Source organism: Entelurus aequoreus, linkage group LG09, assembly GCF_033978785.1.
Source record: "Entelurus aequoreus isolate RoL-2023_Sb linkage group LG09, RoL_Eaeq_v1.1, whole genome shotgun sequence".
NCBI classification, from domain to species: domain Eukaryota; kingdom Metazoa; phylum Chordata; class Actinopteri; order Syngnathiformes; family Syngnathidae; genus Entelurus; species Entelurus aequoreus.
The window spans coordinates 38,141,085-38,165,223 of NC_084739.1; the positions used below are offsets into that span (position 1 = coordinate 38,141,085).

General features: G+C 38.8%; 1 protein-coding gene across 1 annotated transcript in view; it reads left to right on the forward strand.

Annotated features, from left to right (window-relative positions):
- The window catches only part of ret (ret proto-oncogene receptor tyrosine kinase), a 50,861-nt gene that overhangs the window by 13,675 nt on the left and 13,047 nt on the right, over positions 1 to 24,139 (forward strand). Inside the window, exons 2-10 of the mRNA XM_062058719.1 lie at positions 15,771 to 16,016; positions 16,264 to 16,539; positions 19,885 to 20,123; positions 20,207 to 20,402; positions 20,481 to 20,680; positions 22,518 to 22,800; positions 22,957 to 23,088; positions 23,197 to 23,307; positions 23,394 to 23,507. Of these exons, the coding sequence (XP_061914703.1) occupies positions 15,771 to 16,016; positions 16,264 to 16,539; positions 19,885 to 20,123; positions 20,207 to 20,402; positions 20,481 to 20,680; positions 22,518 to 22,800; positions 22,957 to 23,088; positions 23,197 to 23,307; positions 23,394 to 23,507 (1,797 nt within the window). The remainder of the gene's footprint in view (positions 1 to 15,770; positions 16,017 to 16,263; positions 16,540 to 19,884; positions 20,124 to 20,206; positions 20,403 to 20,480; positions 20,681 to 22,517; positions 22,801 to 22,956; positions 23,089 to 23,196; positions 23,308 to 23,393; positions 23,508 to 24,139) is intronic.

The following is a 24,139-nucleotide window of genomic DNA, read 5'->3' on the forward strand; positions in this document are numbered from 1 at the left end:
TCGGTTATGGTCCTAATCCGTTCCAAAAGGTCTGACGAAGACCCAACTCAATAACATTTTCTATAGCAAATAATGTCAATCAATTAATCCAGTCCAGACAGCCAAAAATATTATTTTGCAGCTAGAAAAAGCAAACTGTTTGAAAGCCTATTTTCCTAACAGTCAAGAGTTACGCAGTGCTTTTGAACACTTAATCATGCACAGGGAGCACAGTCTTTGATCGTAGGAAGACAGGAGACGGACACAAAGTTGTTCATCATACTGTGTCTTCTATGAACAAACAAACCGCACACACATACTGAAGGTGATTAAAATATTCCCAAGCCATAGGGATGAGCCATATGGCCTAAAATCTATGTTGCAATATATATTGCAACTTGCAATAACGATATACAGTATATCACAATATATTATGTGGTATATAAATGATAATAGAACCATTAAAAACAGGTTACAAAGGCTCTTGACATAGCTGCTGACATATACAGATACATATTGCCTGATTTCTGGTTGTATTATTATCCTCAAAACTATGATTATTCTACTACTTATTTTACTGTTAATATGTGGTTACTTTCTGTTGTAACATGGTTCTATAAACACTTCTGTTAAAATGCAATAAGCTCTTATTCTTCTGTTGTTTGATACTACACATTAGTTGTGGGTGGTAGTACAATCTTGGGTATCGATCCAATACCAAGTAGTTGATATTGGTACACACACATACCCCACTCCCCATCCAACGCCCTTGACGCGAATCCCTTAGGGGTGATAGACAGCTGGGCAGCGCCTGAAGAGCTGCAGCCGGCCACCCTAGTCCCCACTCCCTCCCCTCTGTTGCAAGTCTCGAGATGTATGTTGTAATATGTATATGTGCTTTGCTATGGAGGTCTTTTCCCACTCCAGACTGGGCCCCCTTAGGAGCCCAGTCTAGATTGTAATTTTTACTAATCCTCCCCCAAAGTTGACCTTTTTCCCATCTTTTACGGGGCGCCATGTGGCCACCCATCAGTGTTTCTGTTCTGTAACCCTGTACACTGTTTGTTTGTCTAATCTTGAACCGGTTTGTGCTGAAAACAAAGTTTTGTTGTACTTGTGCAATAACTACTACTACCGGTACTACCATGAATTGATTTACGTGGACCCTGACTTAAACAAGTTGAAAAACGTATTTGGGTGTTACCATTTAGTGGTCAATTGTACGGAATATGTACTGTACTGTATCAATCTACGAATAAAAGTTTCCATCAATCAATCATTGACAATAAAGACCTACCTACCTACCTAGTTACAGAGGTAGTATTGTTCTTACATACTTCAAATTGTCAAGATCAATGAATGATTGCATTTTTGATCACAATTATTATCAGACAAAAACACAGGCGGTGTTACAATATCGGTTAAATATTCTAATTATTTCCTTTTATTACATAAAATATTTTGAGCTAGTAAAGTCACTAGTGCAAATAGGTAAGTATAAATCCTGTGGTTTTTGAACCTCCTGTTTTTTTCTGAATGTGTAAACATTAACTAAAACAACAAAAAAGGTACTGATCTAACCACTATAGTATCAACGATATTCCCATTCTATACTTGGTATTGTTACTGTCGATGTTTGTATCGGTGTGCCCACCCCGTGTACATTCAAGAGCTCGAGCTCAGCAGCTAGCATGGCTTGTTTGTGTCCTGCTACGGTGTGTCCTGTAGCATGTTTAGCTATTCCTCAACCTCCAGTGATAATGGTACATGTAAGAAACTTTTTATTTATTTTCTACTACGAGGTAGCAAGGCTTAGTGATTCAGTTCACAAGCAAGGATGCTACATTGCGTTGAGGGCGCTGTGGTTTGCATGTCGCTGTCAAATTTGTGGGACACGGCTAGAAAGTGTCATCAACGTGCATTATCACGATATAACGATAGTATTAAAAACTCCATCATCAGCTACAATAAATGTATATCAATCTTTGTATTATATTGATATTTGTATCGTATTTCATCTATATTGTGCAACCCTACCTGGCCTGAATCTATCATGTTCGAACTCCAAAAGAGGCACTCATTGTGCGGAATTATATGTTTGCCAACAGATTAAGTTGTCACGTGCAATAGTTGGTTATAAGACAACAAAGGCAGCAAAGGAAAAATTGTTTTAAACATTTTTGTACAACACTGAAACAATAAAAAGGTAAGCCATAGGAAAACTGAGGTACCACTGTATGTAAAAGCTTTTAAAATGTCATATGGCTTTCATAAAATGAATTATTTTTTTGGGCTGATACTATTGATGTGCCGGGATAGCTGAGGATTTTCTGGTAATTTATTGATAGAATGGTGTGCAGCGGCCAGTGAGCATTGCCTTAATATAACAGAAGTAAATGGACTACAATAATATCACAAATGTATGCCTCAGAGGTTCTCTGACTGCAGTCATGCTTAAGAGTGTCTCCATTATATGTGCCATGAAATGATTTTACACATTTTCTCATCAGTGGAAAACAATCAGCCTGGCTGTTGATTAGCACGGTTATTGATTGGTCTGCTGCCTTTCCAATGAGTCGTTACCAAGGACACGTGCAGTGCATGGTGACCTTGGCAAACAAAGGCTCAGCTCTCAGTCGGCGCAAGGAGAATACAGCAGACATTTTTTTTTTGCCGAGGGTGCACGCCATGTTTTATTTAGAGACCTCCACAGTTAGTGTAGTGAGTCTGAGCAAGCTCATGATGTCATAGCTGCTAAATCCATCAGTGGAAGCATGCATTGACTTAATTGAGTTGAGGACAACAGAAAGGTCGTCCCATCCTACCGCTTTTAACTGAGGACCTCTAGACACGCTGTGGTTTGCTTTCAGATATTGTTATGAGCTTCTGTCTCTTTTGTCCTTCCGCTGATAATATATGAGGCAGAATGGCCACACAGGCCCTTGTTACCTCCTGGTGTCACAACAAGGTGAAGCATGAGTGTTTTGTTGTTGTTCTTAGAGGTGTTTTGCCATTTCACAGATCAATTTCAGCAGCCACTCAGCAGTAGAATATCGCTATTGTAAACATACAAGGGTCCTCTTGCTCAAACGCAGCGTCTGGACTCTTGTGTTTTTAACCAAATGACTATAACTGTAGCAGCTCGGCGTCCGCTTTTATTGCTGTTTGGTGTTTTGGTCTGTGAATGATGAAAAGAGAAGTATTATTGTAGCAAAACTATTTGCAAAGGCGTATCATAATCTGTGCATCTGTAATCCGATTCACGTGTACTAATTTGTATGTCTGTATCTCAATCTTTGTGTGTGTGTGTGTGTGTGTGTGTGTGTGTGTGTGTGTGTGTGTGTGTGTGTGTGTGTGTGTGTGTGTGTGTGTGTGTGTGTGTGTGTGTGTGTGTGTGTGTGTGTGTGTGTGTGTGTGTGTGTGTGTGTGTGTGTGTGTGTCTTAAAGGGGAACTGTACTTGTTTTGGAATTTTGTAGGGGTGTGGGAAAAAATCGATTCGAATTCGAATCACGATTCTATCGTTGTGCGATTCAGAATCGATTCTCATTTTTAAAAAATTGTTTGTTTGTTTTTTATTAGTATTTTTACATTTATTTTAATTTTTAATTTTTATTTTTTTAAATTACTCAATCCAACAAAACAATACACAGCAATACCATAACAATGCAATCCAATTCCAAAACCAAACCCGACCCAGCAACACTCAGAACTGCAATAAAAAGAGCAATTGAGAGGAGACACAAACACGACACAGAACCAACCAAAAGTAGTGAAACAAAAATTAATATTGTCAACAACAGTATCAATATTAGTTACAATTTCAACATAGCAGTGAATGAATAGAGAATCGTTTTGAATCGGGGAAAAATCTTTTTTGAATCAAGAATCGTGTTGAATTGAATTTTTTTTAATTTGAATCGAATCGGGACCCCAAGAATCGATATTGAATCGAATCGTGGGACACCCTAAGATTCACAGCCCTAGAATTTTGCCTATCGTTCACAATCATTATGAGAGACAACAAGACAACATTTTTTTCCGTTTTTTTTTCGCTTTCTAACATAAAAATCAGTTTTTTCTTGGTGGCTAGCAATGCAACTAGTGGCAGCAATCCATTCTACAACTATATCATTAAAAATACATTCAAAAACCATCAACAATACTTCATTTACGTTCCGTAACCTGTATAATAATTCAACTGCAGCGACATTGTTATATAAATCAGCTCTGTCTGGGAACTGTTTTTTGTTGTACCTGACACCTCTTAGTAGGTTGAGCCGTAAGTTTAAAAATGTTTCTTATAATTTCTTATAATTGTATAGCTCCTTCAGTGATTCAGAGTTTCACTTTTTATCCGAGGTCCTGGAATGTGTATTCTGTATCAAAAACTGGTTCTCCTCAAATTTCCTTCAGATAAATTCTAGCAAATCGGAAACCCTGATCATTGCTCCCGATAAAAGGATCCCATGATCAAGAACTCCCTTGGTGCTCTGGGTGCATCTGTTAAAACCAGCCTTAGAGACCTTGGGCTTGTGTTCGATCAGTCAATGTTTTTGGAGAGTTACTGTTGCCAACTGACCAAAAAACGTTTTTATCACCTGGGAAATATCTCTTAAGTGTGATATTTGTTGTCAAAATCAGATCTTGAAATTATCATTCATGCGTTCATTCCGTATTGACTATTGCAATTCTCATTTCACTCTTTTCAACAAGTCAACGCTAAAGAGACTTCAGACTGTGCAGAATGCGGCTGCCAGACTTTTGACTGGTGCACCCAGAAAAGCCCATATTACCCCCATTCTATCCAGTCTTCATTGGCTTCCAGTCCAATTCTGCGTAGAGTTTAACATTTTAGTTAAAACGTGCGTTGCATGGAGGGGCTCCTCAGTACATCGCTGATTTGTTGTGTCCCTACACTTCAGGGCGCAGCCTACAGTCTTCAGGCGAGGGTCTCTTAAATATTCCAAAAACCCATTTTAAAACCCGCGGAGACCTGGCATTCCAAGCTGTAGCCCCCGGACTCTGGAATAATTTGCACCAGTCCCTCCGTGACCTTGACTGTGTTGACACTTTTGAAGACTTCTCTTTTTAGAAAAGCTTTTAGTTAATGAACCTTTTAACTATGTTTTTTTAATCCATCTGGTATCCTTTTCATCCTTTTTATGATGCCCCTGTTTTTTAATTAATTTATTTATTTGTTGTTTCAATTCACCTATGTTTTGTACAGCGCTTTGTGATTTTTTTCTGTGAAAAGCGCTTTATGAATACAATTGACTTGCTTACTTACTTATTCTAAGAGCGAACACATCGGCGTGCTACGGTATTAGCCGTAGAAGCGGACTACGGCAAGAGATAAGCTAGCTTCTACGTCAACACGAAACGAGTTTGAGTTTATAATGCACAACACTGTGATAGAACACCAATATGTACTGACTGAAAATAATGAGCAATCATATTACAGTGTCTGTAAAGTGTTAGCCCACATTTCATGTTTTGTTTGTACGTTTGTACAAAGCCAGCCAGACAGCGTATGTACTGTAGTTGTACTAATCATGAGCAAAATAAAGTGTGACTCACTCTGGACAGTTGTCTGTTTGGTCCAGCTGGCCGGGGACGTTTCCTTTTGATTGATTCGATTCAATATCGATTCTTGGGGTCCCGATTCGATTCAAAATCGATTTTTTTTTTTCGATTCAACGCGATTCTCGATTCAAAAACGATATTTTCCCGATTCAAACTATTCTCTATTCATTCAATACATAGGATTTCAGCAGGATCTACCCCAGTCTGCTGACATGCAAGCTGAGTAGTAGATTTTTGTAAAAAGCTTTTATAATTGTAAAGGACAATGTTTTATCAACTGATTGCAATAATGTAAATTTGTTTTAACTATTAAATGAACCAAAAATATGACTTATTTTATCTTTGTGAAAATATTGGACACAGTGTGTTGTCAAGCTTATGAGATGCGATGCAAGTGTAAGCCACTGTGACACTATTGTTAATTTTTTTTATTTTTATAAATGTCTAATGATAATGTCAATGAGGGATTTTTAATCACTGCTATGTTGAAATTGTAACTAATATTGATACTGTTGTTGATAATATTCATTTTTGTTTCACTACTTTTGGTTTGTTCTGTGTCGTGTTTGTGTCTCCTCTCAATTGCTCTGTTTATTGCAGTTCTGAGTGTTGCTGGGTCTAGTTTGGTTTTGGAATTGGATTGCATTGTTATGGTATTGCTGTGTATTGTTTTGTTGGATTGATTAATAAAAAAATACAAAAATAAAATACAAAAATTAAAAAATACAAAAAAATTGATTTTTAAAAAAATGAGAATCGATTTTGAATCGCACAAGGTGAGAATCGCGATTCGAATTTGAATCGATTTTTTCCCACACCCTTAGTGGGTAAGCAATCCATTTATGTCAAAATAGCTTGGCTTCAAGTCCCACATTTTGCAGCTTTGATTCACTTGTACCTCTCTCTCTCGGCTTCCGTCTGCTCCAACGTCTCACTCTTCCCTCGTGCTCACTTCTTGAAGCAGCAGTTCATCCTCCATAAATTCAAATTCAAAAAGATAAGGTTGTGAATCCTCATTCGTCCAAAAATAGTCATCTTTGTTGTTTGTTACCAAGTCTGCCATGATTAGAAGACACACAAGCGTTTTGTATTGGAAGTAGGAACACACATTGTCGGACGAGCGCTGCTATGGAAACAGAAATAAATTATATAAATTGATTAGAATGATCAAAATACAGTAATTATTGAACATATTATACATATTGTCATGAAAGTGACTATTACTACCTCATATATAGACTTGCAGTGTGTATATAAAACGTTGATGAAGGGTTTTAAAGTGGTTTTAGAGGGCTTTGAAGGCTACAACGGTGACTCCCATTAGCCGCATTTTCCAAAGCATTTTTTATCATCTTTAAAATCCACCCCCAAAAAAAAGGCATATGTGTTCTTGTCTTTTATAATGATTGTGAACGATTGGCAAAATTCCAAAAAAAGTGCAGTTCTCCTTTAACTTTTCTGTCTGTATTATAATATGTCTGTCGGTAAAAAAAAAAAAATCTGTTTGTCTGTATTTTTGCGGGTGTAACACAATATGTGTGCGCGTACTAAGAGTTGTGTGTGCGTCAAAAAATGTGTGTGTCTGTAATCAGATTTGTGTGAAGCAGGAACCCTGATTGGTTGTTTTTTTACATGTGACTTTTGTGACACTTCTGTAAGAGTTGTCTGTCCCTGCAGCGATCCGAAAATACTTTTCTGTCTGTAACGTCACCTTTTCTTTCCCAAGACTCAACACCCGTCGGCGCCTCGCAGCCGCTCGCACTCGAGTTAGTGTTGAAGCCAAAAACAATGGACTTTCCATCACTTTATGTAAATAAAAGTTTGTCTTTTAGCAGTGACTTACCATATTTTCCGCACTATAAGGCGCACCGGATTATAAGGCGCACCGTCAATGAATGGCATATTTCAAAACGTTGTTCATATATAAGGCGCACCACATTATAAGGCGCACCTATGCATCCATTAGATGGAGCTGCGCTAAAGGGAATGTCAACAAAACAGTCAGATAAGTCAGTCAAACTTTATTAATAGATTACAAACCAGCGTTCTGACAACTCTGTTCACTCCAAAAATGAATAAACAGCTGTTTTATTATTTTCCCCGAAGTAAAGTCAGTGACGTGGTGTTTTGTTTATCTTTCAACAACAGCAAGGTATAACATGTAGTGCAACATTTATATCACATAGTGGAGGGGAACTTTTCCCTGATTCGATAAACACGTAAAAAACAGTGATACTGTTACGGTAAATCAAACGTTAGTGCAATCACAATATAGTAACACTCAAAATAGTGCAGAGCAATAACAATATATCAATAACTCAACGTTGCTCAAACGTATAATGTCACACAACACAACACAAAATAAACATGTAAAGCTCACTTTATGAAGTTATTCCTCATCCACGAATCCCTTGAATTCTTCTTCTTCAGTGACCGAATTAAACAGTTGGGCGGGTACGGCATGGTCTCGTCGAAGTCGTCATTAATCGAGTCAGTGTCGCTGCTGCTCTATTCCCGTGTTTTACTGCGTGACTGATCGTCTTAAATTTAAACTCTGCGTCTGCGTTGTAAGCGTGTCTCTTAATAGGAGCCATGTTGGGGTTTTTACATAAACAAACAAATGGAAATCAAAAAGGCACGCCTCGCGCAGTCATATATCCCAGCATGCACCGTCAGCTTTTGACAAAATTGGGGGTTTTTAGGTGCGCCTTATAGTGCGGAAAATACGGTAGGTTTTTTTAAACGACATCACAAATGTTAATATAAAATAAATATAGCCGTAAAAGTTCAACAATGAGGCTGGTCGAATCAAATTAAAAATGCCTCGGACTATACCTGCACCCCCTATTGAAATGACATAAAGGTGTGTTCCACCTGGATAGCAGCAAACACTTTACTTAACACAGACTATAAAAATGGGACCCATTACCTCCCTGCTTGGCACTCAGCATCATGGGTTGGAGTTGGGGGTTAAATCACCAAAATGATTCCCGGGCGCGGCGCCGCTGCTGCCCACTGCTCCCCAAGGGGATGGGTCAAATGCAGAGGACAAATTTCACCACATCTAGTGTGTGTGTGACAATCATTGGTACTTTAATCTTAATCATAATGTATGTCATCAAAGCTCACTTTTAGGCATTCACACCCATATTTTGGAACAAAGATTAGGTGATGGAAGAAATTAAAAAATATAATAGATCTATTTGTGGCAGCATAGAAGAAAGTTATGTACAAGTTTTACTTTTGCATATCATAACTGTGGTGTGTTCAAAGACCCTCAATTAAAGTTACAGAGGCCTCACTAGTTTTTAAAAACTGGGGGAGACTTAACTCCCAGGAGATGCACTAATAATGGTGTATTATTATATTTTATATTAATATTCCTATGTGTATCGGCTAATCTCTACTTTACACTTTGAAGTTAGGGAAAACTTGAAAGATTTATAATCATATTTAAGTGAATAAAGTGAATCAATTAATATTCTGGCCGCTTTATGTTGAATTTGTTTTTGTTTTTTTATAAATACAAACCAAAAACGTTTTTTACAAAACAAAACTTAATTGTATGTTATAAATTATATGTTATATGTTAATCCCATCTTTAAAAAGAAAAACACTTCATTAAGGTTGTGTTTTAAAACACCGGTTTCAAACCATTTAATGTGATATTTAGTTTTTTAGTGGACGTAATCGTACCAAGATTGTGTGTATGGGGTGGTGACTTTGTGTTTAGGGTGGCGTGGTTTTGGGAGTCTCGTGTGTGGGGGCCCAGAATTTAGTGTTCCGTCCCTGCTTACAGGTATGCTGGTTAGGAAATATTTTATTTTTACATTTACCCACTTTCAATTCCTGTAAAAAGCTGTGTTCCTAAATTATGAGTCGTTTAGTTAGTGTGAGGAAATGAGACACGTTTGCATCATTTTTCGGGTAAGGGAGTGAGTCATCGTGTTTTTACAAATCAATGATAAAAAGGCTGCTTGATCCATCCAATTAATTAAGTCTGATTACTTGCTTTCTGTTGGCTGCAGTCCTGTAGAGAAATTGAATTTTGGCTCATACTAAATATTTCATGCTTTCATAAATATGTTTTGCTCGCACTGGTTAACATATTGGACCTTCTAGTTACTTATCTGAAAAGCTGCTGACATCCACTTTGATTTACGATGCAGTCTGACGCAACATTTCTTTTAGTATTACTTTGTGTGGTTACAAGTGGAGAGTTATTGCCTATCAAGTACATCCATTAAGTCAGGATAATCAGACCCTCAAATAATAATTGAGAGTACAATATTAATATTAATTGAACTGTTGTTTTCCACTGTGATAAACTAAGGTCATGCTTGCTAGGGTAATAGTGCCCCCCACAGGCTATAATTGGTATAATTGGAGCAGTCATTTATGCATATTTTATGCGCCCCCAGCAACACATGAATGATCATTTTGAATTATTAAAAATATATTTTTATTATGATTGACAAATATATATTTTTAAGTCTGCATTTATATCTTTCTAATCATAGAAAGACAATATTGTTTAATTAAACAGACAAAACATTGTAAGATTTGTAATTATTTCTTATTATAATGTTTGTTCTTAGTTTATCGTACCATTAATTGTAAATCACATTAATTGCTTACATTAATGCTGTGGCAAAATATTGAACAAATACTCATTAGTTCCAGAATTTGAACTATGTATACTTGTTTGTGATTATTCAAAATGTACATTAACAAACTATAATTGGGGTCAAACTGAAATAATAACAGTATCTAACTGAATGTGAATATTAAATTGTGCACCGAAAGATCCTTTTGTAATTTAATATTTTATTCATGTTGCACACTACAAACAATCAAATGCATGATTTTTTGGGGTTATGGTTTGTTTTTTTTGCCTGGAAACCAACAGCGCTCCCAGCATGCATACATTCCACATTTTGACATGAAACCATAACCTACTGACTCATACACTAGAATGTTTAGTAATTTGTAGAGTGAAACATTATATTGAATGACAAAATCCAAAGACATGCACCTGGGGATAGGTTGATTGGCAACACTAAATTGGCCCTAATGTGTGAATGTGAGTGTGAATGTTGTCTGTTTATCTGTGTTGGCCCTGTGATGAGGTGGTGACTTGTCCAGGGTGTACCCCGCCTTTTCTGCCCGAATGCAGCTGAGATAGGCTCCAGCACCCCCCACGACCCCAAAACGGACAAGCAGTAGAAATTGGATGTATGGATGGAAAATACAAAAAAATGCAGTTTAGTGTAACGATTGTACTCACGTGTAAGATTCTCCTACCTACGATAACAGACCTTGGAATAATAATTTCTATTACATTATGTTACATTTATGTTAGCAAACAGCCCCACCCCCACCCACAAAAACAAAGAGAGTGGATGACTGCCAAGAGGGTTCACTCAGTTTACTTCCTTTTGCTATGGAACAAACACCCCCAAGTGCTGAAACAGATGCACAGAGTGAACTCTCTAGTGGCCTGTTTGGAAGCGACAGACGAACAAAACAACTGGACATGCCAATTTAATTAATGCTTTGTTTCACGAGGGTTCTTTTGTCTGTCTGTCTGTCTGTCTGTTAGTTTGATGGCAGCATGGCTCAAATGTCATGGCCGGTTTTTCATTAAACTTTCTGGAAATGTTAGAAATGTTATAAGGCACAAGTAATGAGACCTTGAGAGTGATCTGGATAATCATCTACTTTGCTACAATATATTTATGTTATGAGGTGTATCCCTTCTGTGTGTGTGTTAGCATTCTGCCTCCACCCACAGAGACTGGAGTCAAGAGAGAGTGGATGATTGACAAGATGGTTTACTCCGTTCATTTTATTTCGCTAAAGAAAAACGCTCCCAATTGGTGAAATTGATGCAAAGAGTGAACCCTCTTGCAGCCTGTTTGGAAGCGGCAGACGAACAAAACAAACACATTTCATTTATCCTTCGATTCGCCGGGGTTTGTTTGTCTGTCTGTTAGTTACTAATGTTAGTTAGTTACTATTTACTATTGGAAGATAGGGCTTATTTATTATTATTTTTTATGTAGGAGGAGGCTAGGCCAGGGCGGATGCTAGGTGTCTAATCTCCACCGTTAGGGCACCTCTACGGTTGGGTTGGTGGCTCCTATGGCCTCATACTGGGCGGTCCTGCTACGGGTGTTTTGGGTGGGGCGGCCCGTGCTCACTTGGTGGGGGGTTGGGCTCGTGGGGAGTCTCCTGGCCCCTCAGGGTGGAGCGTCAAGTCATCTTTCTACCCGAGTGGGTTGCGGTTTCTCGCTGGCTTATGGGTTGATTGTCCTCGGCCGGGCGCGTCTGTCTACGCTCCTAGGGGCTCTATCGCTGGGCGGCCTGCCTGTATGGGGCAGTCTGGGTAGCTGGAGGCTGTGCTTTGGCTCCCGCACACACTGGTAGACATATATACCGTACATACATACGCGCACACAAACTGTATGCACATTCAATGCACCGGCTCCCACACCTGTCTCTGATTGGCAACCGGGACACACCATAATTGCCAATCAACATCATATACTGTATATGCCTGCCCTGTCTTATAGACAGGGTTTGATCGTTGTTCTTTGTACACTGTGAGTGGCGGTTCTCCTAAAGACTATTTCTTTGTTTGTGCATTTCCTAGCTGCACACGCTCTCGTAGCGTTCTTCTGTGTAGTGAAGTTGCTAAACTATTTTGTGCACTTCGTAGTTGCACTTTCCTTTGTTAATTGAATATTCATTTTACTTACCTCCAGACTGCAGTCTTTGTATCTTTGGGCGTCACTCTCCAAACACTGCTTCCCGCCACTCGTAACAGTACATTCACACGCATATACATACAACACGCACATACATACATACATACATACGCACATACATACATATATACACGTAGTCGAGGTTTCTGTGGTTTATCCATTACACAGTGCTCAATACCGGGGTAAAGCGGCGTGGCGAAGTTGGTAGAGTGGCCGTGCCAGCAATCGGAGGGTTGCTGGTTACTGGGGTTCAATCCCCACCTTCTACCATCCTAGTCACGTCCGTTGTGTCCTTGGGCAAGACACTTCACCCTTGCTCCTGATGGCTGCTGGTTAGCACCTTGCATGGCAGCTCCCGCCATCAGTGTGTGAATGTGTGTGTGAATGGGTGAATGTGGAAATACTGTCAAAGCGCTTTGAGTACCTTGAAGGTAGAAAAGCGCTATACAAGTATAACCCATTTATCATTTATCATTATCATTTATTATACGTTAGGTCAGGAAAAAACACAGCGGCTATTGTATCCCCACGAGCCTGTTTTGCAGGTTTCTCTGCTCGTCCCCTGAAATCCCCTGAAGAGCAGACAAACCTGCGAAACGGGCTTGTAGGAAGGAATTAGCCTCTGTGTTTTTTCCTGACCTAACGTATACATGTGTACATACATCCACACAAACATACACACATACATACATACATACACACATGCACACACATACATACATACATGCAAACATTTTGTACATAGATACATACATACAAGCATACATTTATACAAAAATACATGCATACGCACATACATACACAGATTCACACGCACATTCACTATACAAACATACACCCATGCATACATACATAGACATGCACTTATACACACATAGACTCATGCATACAATCAAACTTCAGCAAACACATTCATACTTACAAGTGTACACAATCGCACTCATGCAAATACACTCCCACATAAAACATGGCACACTCCTGAAGCTTAATCTAGCTTTACCATAACAATGTAAAAGGTTAATATAGCCTGCTCCTCTTTCTTTTGCCCCCTTCTGTCTTTTCTTTTGTAATCCAATAATTCATAACATGTATGTATTGTTGCATTTAAAGTGATTGTAATGTTGAAAATAGAGGTTAAATATTGTTATTCAGTATCAATATTGTTGTTTTGTATTATTATTGTTTAAATTGTAGTGCAATAACGTTCTCTGTCATTACTGTGTTATTACTATCCACGTCATTAATTTGCTTTTTTTTAATCAACGTCACTATAGTTTGCTTTTCTTTATCATTTCTAGTGTCATATTTGTGTATATTGAATTTGCTGATCTAGTTATGTTGTTGTTTTTGTTGTTGCTGTCTCTCTCTGTCTTGTCTCCCTCTCATTCCTCTTATTTTTTCTTATCTGTACTGTAAAGTTCAAATTTGAATGACAATAAAGGGAAGTCTAAGTCTAAGTCTCATTCCCACAATTTCCCCCTGTGTCTTCTTTTTTCTTCTTCTTTTGATCCGATTCTGCTCCAGTCAGGCTGCGTCGAACACTAAATATATCCAAACATTCAATTAATTCAAATACAAATCAGGCAACAAGAGAAATATCCCACACTGTTCTTTTGTCAAATACATCTGTACAGCAGATATGGGCATCCACATCAACAATACAATTTACCTGAGTGGCTGGACACAGGACAGATTTGAAAAATAAAATAAAAGGAAGATAGGGCCTGGCGAAGGTCTCTGCTCTCTGTTGGTTCAGTTGCGATAATAATAATATACCTATTAATGCATTTATTGTCTTCATCATACAGGATATGTGTGTGTTTGTTTAGTAGTTGTATAATTTTGTACAGGCCACAAACCAAATCTTGTTTAGGACCACAGAAATCCAGGACTGGCTGCAACCACCCTGAGTGAATCTCACTCTTTCAGGAAGGAACATTTTATCCATCAATCCAGCCTCCTGTCATCCAAGTCCTGTGAAATTAAATCAATGTCTGAAACCAGAGCCGAGGCCTGAGCTGCACCAACATAAATAGAAAATCTAGTTTTGCTGTCTGCTAATGACATTAGTGCGCTCCCTAAATGGTCGCCTACTGTCGTCAAAGAGTATCATAGCAGGGATATAATTACAGGACAAACACTCACATCTCAGTTTTCCTGTAAAACACACAGCTGATGAGACATTGCGCTCCATGGATTCGCCTTACAAGCACGACTACGCGCCCCTCACCCAACCTCTGGCAGGTCATGATTCATTTCTCCTCTGTGTCATGTGATGTGGTAATTAAACTTCTTAAGGTGAATACAAGGACGATCGGAAACCACATATCGACCACATGAGAAATTCATTAAACCAGCTGTGTAATTTGAGTCCTCCTTTCAATTTCCGCTAACAGGAGAAAGGAAAAGGGAACAAAAGAAACCTGCCATGTTCAATTTATGTGCTTTTTATCATTAAATGTCTAAAGAGTAAAAAAAATAAATTTAAATACGTTGACAGATGTCTATTGGTTCTTTAAGGCAGTGTTTTTCAACCACTATGCCGTGAGATACAGTCTGGTGTGCCGTGGGAGATTATGTAATTTCCCCTATTTAGGTTAAAAATATTTTTTGCAAACCAGTAATTATAGTCTGCAAATTATGTGTTGTTGTTGAGTGTGGATGATGTCTACAGCTCGGCAGAGTAACAGTGTAATACTCTTCCATATCAGTAGGTGGCAGCCGGTAGCTAATTGCTTTGTGGATGTCGGAAACTGCGGGAGGCAGTGTGCAGGTAAAAATGTGTCTAATGCTTAAACCAAGAATAAACAAAAGGTGAGTGCCCCTAAGAAAAGGCATTGAAGCTTAGGGACGGCTATACAGAACGAAACTAAAACTACTAAGTAAACAAAAACAGAATGCTGGACGACAGCAAAGACTTACAGCGTGTGGAGCAGAGACGGCGTCCACAAAGTACATCTGAACATGACATGACAATCAACAAGGTCCCCACAAAGAAGGATAAAAACAACTGAAATATTTTTGATTGCTAAAACAAATTAGATGCGCGAAATATCGCTCAAAGGAAGACATGAAACTGCAACAGGAAAATACCAAAAAAAAGAGAAAAAGCCACCAAAGTAGGAGTGCAAGACAAGAAATAAAACACTACACACAGGAAAACAGCACAAAACTCCAAATAAGTCACGGCGTGATGTGACAGGTCGTGACAGTACACCTACTTTGAGACAAGAGCTATATTGATGCATGGTTGGTTATGGTTTAAAGTCATATCCACCAATTGCGACAACGACTTTTTACTGTCAACTGAGTTTCGTTTTTTAATGATTTCTGCTGGATTTTTTCAACGCAAAAAATGTGCCTTGGCTCAAAAAAGGTTGAAAAACACTGCTTTAAGGATTATAAGACTGAAATGTCTTCTTTTTTGTTTCAAGCAGGAGCTGAAGGACTGTATTTCCCTCAGAATGAGTACAAGGAGACGATTTACGTTGGCCAACCAGCCGGGAGCCGAGTGCTCCAGGTCTACGCTATGCTGGACACTGAGTCGGAGCGGCCACACTTTTATCTGTGCTGGTCGAGTTCGGTTAAACGACCAGCCCACAGCACCTGGTTTAACATGGACGTCAGCACTGGAGTACTGTCCTTGAACAAAACCTTGGAGGAAAGCGACTTTGCCTTGCTATGTGAGTCACATACTTGGTTAATAGGACTGTGATGTTTAAGTGGTGCTGTTGGATGTCTTTTTCACAGATAAGCTAAACACATGTTATGTATGGACTCCTTTAGGCCCTAAACAACGGCATAGTCTTTCTGCTAGGAGCCGGCCCTGCTTCTACATTAAGATTCAATTAGATTGGCTAACACTTCCCAAACTGATAAAGAAGAAGAGCCCTGTTTTAGATTAAAATGCCTCTGTTTCTTTCTTATCAGATAAGAAATTGTCCCTCCATGTTATGGTACTACCTAAGTTCACCAAGAAGTCGCTGTGCATCACCAGAAACAACCCTCGGATCGTCCTGGACTTTGTCAATGCCACGTTGCCCCAGTGTGCACAGACAGATATGAAAGAGCTCTGCTTCCCTCATCGAGACACGTCCAAACCACACATCATGGAGAACAGGTTCCCAGGGGCCATCATGCAGTTCCAGCGTCTCACGAGACTCAACGTCTGCCCCAACTACACCATCTCCTACAGCGTGGAGTCAGGTTTGTGACTTTAATGGCCTGTCAGTAGAGGGGTTCCGCCTTTGGGAATTTGCCTCGGCTTTTGTCCATCCATCCATTTTCTACAGCTTGGGGGTGACTGGAGCCTATCCCTGCTGCACTTGGGCGGAAGGCGGGGTACACCCTGGACAAGTCGCCACCTCATCGCAGGACCAACAAAGATAGACAGACAACATTCACACTCACATTCACACACTAGGGTGTCCCTCGTAAAGGTGTATAAAGTTACCCTGCCACACTGCCATCAAGTAGTTAAACTCAGTTTGACAAGAAAAAAACTGATTGTGTTTCCTTTGCTCATGGCTGCTGGAACTACATAAATCATGTGAAATTAGGGGTATAACAGTATACCATAATTACTGCTTGGTACGTACCTCTGTATACATACCGTACATTCAAATTGACTTTGATACATTTTGTGCGTTAAAAGTGTTAAAACCAAACCAATGTAGGTCATTATACTGTATTATAAGTACTATATGATAATATAGCTCATTAATAACAAATTTGATTTATATAATAAGCCACAGGCAGATATAAGCAAGCTATACTGTAGGCTGAAAATGACACCCAGGGAGCACTTTGGACACCCCTGGTTTACAGTAATTATTTTTAGGAAAGTGTAAAAGCAACAGTAAGAGTTTGAAAAGTGTGAATATTGTTTGTGTTTCCAGTAAATCAGTTATTAATTGTCAGTAGTGCAACATTAATTCAAAATTCACAGCTGAATCCTCCTGTTCCTGACACAATTTCTTTGAGGATTAGGGATGTATACCGAGGAGGAATGGGAATTGATAAGATTCTTCTGATTCCGATTCCACTTTCAATTCTGCTCAACAATTCGAATCTTTATCGATTCTCATTTGGATAACAAACAAGTTGATTAACATCAACTTTGTTTAGTTTAGGGAAAACAAGAGTATTCAAACACAACAGTAAGAGACCCACAGCCTTGATGGGGTGCCAGAAAAAAAAAAAAATTGTTTTGAAAATAACCAATGTGAATGGGAGTGTGAATGGTGGTCTATCTTTGTTGGCCCTGCGATGAGGTGACGACTTGTCCAAGGTGAACGCAGCCTCCCCTGCGAGTGCAGCTGGGATAGACTGTATTGACAGCAGACGACTCGCTGCAGGTGGTGATACACTTTTGTCTCAGAGGGTATCAAAAACATGTCATTCATTATCATATGCTGTGTCTGCTGATGTTTCTGCTAGTATTTTCTCAATTTGATGCAATATCCACTATGCAAGTATTGCCATGTTCCCTGTTGTATTCCTTTCTCGTGAATAATTCTAACGTGTGTGATGCTGATCAGCGCTGTGCATGGAGACGTAACACTTGCCTACAGGAATCAATAAGGAAATCGTTAACAAAACTGTCAAATGATTCCCAGGGATCGAAACCCTGTGAGCCTGTCCTCAACAATAACCGTTTTTTGATTCTCATCACTATTACCAAGTACCGGTATTTTTTGGTAACGGTTTCTATTTGGTTTGGCCCATAAGGACAATTAAGATTCTGGACAAATTATAGAATTACAAATTACAAAGACACCATAATAGCTGACAACAACAAAGTAAAACAAAATGTTGAATTTTGGACAGTTTATACTGACTTTTAAATGGTTTAAAAATATTTTTGTCAGGGAAAGTGAAGATTTCCACCTATAGCTAGTTTGCTAAGAAGCCCATTTATATTTTGTCCTATAGAATAGGTAAGTTCTGCATCGGTTTTTCCATAGCATTTAATGTTTACAGCCTATGTAACGGAACAATAAACCTTTTTGCTCTGCTACACCAGAATCAGCAGTAGCTGCTTCATCTAAGTTTGACCCCACAGCAAACACTCACTCCCAACAGTTCAATTATGCCTTTGATGGTGAGTGAGTGATGTAGACACTGCTTGATTGTTTTTATTTATTAGAGAATTGTTGTAACACTGGCAGTGACTAATCAACATCTTGGCTATTGCAATTATATAATAGCAAAATATATGCTACATTTTATAACTCAATTTAAACTCTAATTGAGATTAGATGAGCCTTTTTTTTGTTTTTCGGATGTGTTTTATCACAATGTATTCCATGTGCTCTTTGTTTTACTTGCACATTTAAGTTAAATGCTACATATTTACCTGTAGACTATCTTGACACTCGTTTTTTTGTTTTGTTTTTTGTGCATATGAGTGCTTGATTGTTAAAAACAGTAAAATACCCAATATACCTATTTGTTGAGTGGTTAGTTGAAAATATATTTGCAATCAGAGGTGTAATAACTTCAAATCAGTGAAATGAGAATAAGACAACTAATAATACATCATTTACATAATAATACTCTAACTTGTTAAGTGGTTAATTGTTAATGTCCCAAGTTAGCTTAAGCCTATCCCAGCTGACTTCGGGCGAGAGATGGGGTACACCCTAGATTGGTTGCCAGCCAATTGCAGGGCACATATAGACAAACAACCATTCACACTTACATTCATATTTATGGGCAATTTAAAGCTTCAATTAACCAAACATAGATATATTTGGAATGTGGGAGAAAGCCGGAGTACCCGGAGAAAACCACCAACGCACGGGGAGAACATGCAAACTTCACACAGAGATGTCCAAACGGAGATTTGAATACACATCTCCCTTATCTCCTGGCTGTGACCTAAAATCAGGTTACAGGTTACAAAAGCTCCTTTTGGCTACTGGCGTATATGTGTAGCGAGTAAGCGTGAAGATGGCATAAAAAACGTCTTTTTTTAAAAAGGTATTCTTGAAAAAAAAATGTTTGATTTTTTTCTTGTTTGATTCTTCAAAATTAGAATCACAATATGGATGTGAATGATTTATTTCAGCACCACAACTAAAGAATGGCCCTTTTCAAACTGAACTTAAACCTTATTGTAAAGGGTTATTCAGAAAATATACACAGTCACACAGACTACACACTGCGCCACACCACCTCCCTCCCTCTCTCCTAGTAAAGACAAAAGGACTTAAAATTGACATCCCACTTCTGACACCATGAAGGGTACAACCCTCCATTTAGATATGACACATTCCAATTCTGTGTCAACCAATTGGTGGGCTGAATTGTGCCTCGCTCTACCGTTGCGGTGCCAACAAGTGTTATGTTTTTTTTTTGGAACCATTCACACTGTGTCACAATGAAAATAATAGCTATAATGCCAAGCTGTGTACAACACTACTGTCCACCATAGCCTTATGGGATACTTAACTATAGATCGGCTTGAGGGACCGATGTAGTCTCCTAATATATTCCCATTGTAGACAGTGTACTCCAAGCGGTGATGTATATTTTCTCTTCTAACAGAGACGCCTGCCCCCTTTGCTGTGAACCAGAACACCTCAGAACTAATAGTGACTGCTCCTTTGGACCGAGAGGAGAGTGAACGTTATAGGCTTCTGTTGGTTTGCACAGTTCGGACAGAGGCGGCCATTACAACACTGGACACTCCACTGGATGTTTTCGTTAATGATGAGGATGATAACGCACCCTACGTGAACGGAACAGAGGCAGCTGATATTATCATCAGTTTCAATCGGACTAAAGTGAGAAGATAAATAAAATACTGATCTTGGAATGTCGTTGATAGAAACACTGATGTGTTGTTCTGTCTTGTGTTGCTTTCCAGGGTGGTACCTATGGTACATTGTCCGTTTTTGACAGGGATTTGACCGCCATCTATTCCATAGACCAAAGTCACAATAGGTATGTTGAGACCTTGCTCAGCACTGATCAATGGACAAGGGAAACATTTGATGTAAAAAGCAGCTTCAGTGAAAAGAAAGCCGCACATAATGGCGTCAGAGAGACCGTTCATAATTATCGTAAGTGATCCCAACACCTTATTTATAGTTTATGAGTAGTTTGTATGTGAATAAACCTTTTTCCTATCTTTTCTTTAGAGCTGGTCCTCAAGAGGAACTTGTTTGTGACAGAGAATCGCAGTGTGAAGCTGGACTACCTGGTCAATGACACCACCTACCCTGGTCTAGAGGGAACAGTGTTGCTGCGTTTCAATGTCACCATCTTACCCGTCCACGTCCACTTTGACAACATCACGCATATCTTCAAGCTCACACGCAGAGCTTCACTTTATGCTCAGGTACTCAGAAATGTTGAGACTGTCATCAGTAAATCAAACGTCAATTTTATGTTGCTCACAAAGCCAATTTCCGAATGTCAAAAATGTGATTTTCAATGGGTTTGTTATGGTTGATATGTATTGATTGATATACTGTTGTACCTCAAGCTAATCTCTGAGGCTGGGTCATGTTGATGGATTATTTCAGGTGTCCATTTTTTTCACAGTTTTCATTTGATCCTTGAAATAGTTTGTTGGCAGAGGAGTCCAGTGATTTCTTCTTGACCACAGCTCAGGAATGTATTATTGGACTAGCTTTGAGATTATTTTTTACACATGGGCAAATATGGTTACACCAATAATTTTGCCTTTAAACACTGTCACAAGAAAACATAGCAAGAATAATCTGTATTGCTAACTTAGCTACTTTGGACAAGCGGCAAATTTACTGAAGAGACTTATAGAGATTACGACAATAAAGCACATATTTCTCCCAGGCTGGGATGGGTACCTTTCACATTTGAACGGATACGCTATCTGGCAATCGATACTGGTACGCAACAGTATCAAAATGCAGTGATTTTCTATGTGTTAATGTGGTAATAAATACTAATTTGTTACATGATTAAAAAAAAATTCAATTTAACATTCAACACTGATCTGATAATGAAACATTGCTTTTCAGTTGTTAGATATTGTTTTTGCACACTACTACTAGTTTATTTATTTATTTACAGACAGACATATTTTTGTATTTCATTATTGTTTCTTTTGTTAATATAGTATAGTAGGACTGGGTATCATGGCCAATTTCCCAAATCAATTCGATTCTAAATATATTAATCACCCTTCAATTAGATCTACATTCAAATATTTACTTACACTTTGATACTAGGCCCTGTGAATTGCTATTGCAAAATTTTAAATATATAGATCAGCAATTGATTAAATCGATTATTTTACCCAGCCCTATTATATAGTTGGCTTTGCATGCAGTTGCAATTCCTGGATGTTAGATGACTCCGGTGTGTTGCCTACAAAGTGTTTAAATTGTAAGTATTGTACTTATTTTACACCAGCTGTTGATTATTACGTTCATCTTAGTTGTAGTTTTGGTCACCAAATTTGGAGGTGTTAAATTTTGCCATGTAAAATTGCTTATGCTAATCAATAACATGTATATGACATACCCAATATAAATTAGCGTTGACCTGGCGCATTTTGAAAAGTGTAGCCTTAATTTTAAGGGCTTACTTTTTATCAGGTATACCTGTCTTGTTTGCATAGAAAAAGTGCAGCATTACCTAGTGGCAGTCTGCTACGAATACGCCTGTTTGTCCTCCAAGTGCTTGAACCGTGCAACCGAACGTGATGTCATGTGCAACAAAAGTATCAAAATATGGTACCGCTTGATTTTACGGCAATCAGAACCCAGTAATACCAAAGGAGTTCGGTCGGTACCCTACTCAGAAGCGTTTTTTTTTAAATAAATAAGCGTTCATTTGCTGTTCGAAATCTTCTTCAAAATGTGTTTTGCTCTTGTTTATTATCCCCTTTTATGCAAATGTTTAATGGCCAACTATGTACATTTGATTATGTCATTATGCTACAACCCTATACATTTGCTGTGTTGTTTTGTTCCTGCAACATGATTAATCTTATCAGACGTTCAGTTTGAAGTAAGTGATGCTGTCATCTCTGCTAGAATACTCTGTACTGCGTCATGTCTATTCGGTTTGTGCGGGAGCCGAGTTCTTCACTAGACCACCCCCTGCTGGCTCAATAAACACCATCTGAAACACATTATTCACTAAGTCGACCTTTTCTTTGACGATTGTCCCTCTTTGCCCCGTCTCAGGTTGGCAGAGTCTGTGTGGAAAACTGCCAGCAGTTTGACGGTTTCAGAATCACATACCAGCTCAAGGTGCCTGATAAGAACATCTCCGCTGGCGAGCTGTCCTGCTATGCAGCCATAAGCATCTCACAGGTCTCGGATGAAATGTGGGGACTCCTTTACGTGAACGATTCGGAGGCGCTGCAAAAACCAGAGTGCCAAGATCTGCAGTACGTTGTCGTAGCTCAGGAAGAACACACTCAGATGGAGGCCAGCACTCAGATCCAAATCATTCTGGATAGTGAAGGTGAAACACCTTCAAACACTTTAAGTGACAGAGTAAATAAAAATGTAATATCGAATATTATATAGTAACTTCATTTTATTTATTGAATATGCCAAAATGGCCCCAGGCCACACTTTGGACACCTCTGATTTAGATTATTCGCACCTGTTTATGCAGTAAACCAGGGCAGTCAGGAGAGCCAGCAGTTGCTGTCCTGTGCAGAAAACAGACGTCAAGGAGAATGCGAATCCACCCGCGGCCTGGGGGCAACCACTGGGAGATGCCAGTGGAGGCAAGGCACCGAAAAAGGTTCTTTTTTGTTTGTTTTTTCAAATATATCTTTAAAGACCAAATAAGCAATTGTGAACCTAAAATAGTTTGGATTGTTTCATGAGATTAAATGATATGCAATTGCAGGAATTTCAGAAAACTACTCCACCTGCTCACCTGACCTGCGCACATGTCCGGATAGCTTTTGTGACGCTATTGAAAGCAAAGATACATCAATATGCCCGCAGGACTGCACAAGTATGTTCTGTTAATACCCTTTCAAAATTAAAATGAGGCACATTTAAACTGCTGCACTCACACTGTTAACTTCCTTCTGTGTGAAGAGGAGACTGTCATTGGAGGTCATGAACTGGGCCTGAGGAACGGTATCCAGGCTGGCTACGGGACCTGCTACTGCTACACTGAGAGATGCTTCTGCGAGAAGGAAGATATTGAAGGTAAAAAAAAATAAACAGACTGGGTCTCATTTTGTGTACTTATACTTTGCATTTTGAGTCAATGTGTGCATTCACACTGAGAACTACAGCTAAATGCAATGCAAAGGTGGGTGGAGTAGCCATGCTGCTGTTTTGCACGCACCAATACTCCATCAGAGTAGAGTTGACGCTAGGAATTTTCAAAATGGGGTCCTAGGGACCCCATCAAGTCATAAAAATGGGGTCCCACAGTAAATTTTTGGGGCCCCACTTTTTTGTAACCGCTTTGAAAACAAATGATAAATGTATGCATTATCCTGTTATATCTCACATTCTATATTGTGTTTTGGGAAAAAATTGTCATAAACGTTACTTGATTCATTAAAAAAATAATACAAGAGAAAACCATTTTTTATGCATATGTAAATGTGTTCAGTTATACACATTCATTCACTTTCTTCTTTCCCTCATGGATCTAAACTTTACCGCTGCCGGTATTTTTTTCTATATTTTTATTGTACCGTAATATTTTCAGAATGTGTTTGTTCTATTTTTGGCCAAAGTAAGACAAAGAAAACAATCTAAAGTTGTCTTTATTTTTTTTGTTTTAATGCCATGATTTTAATAGTCCGGCCCGCGTAGCACAGATTTTC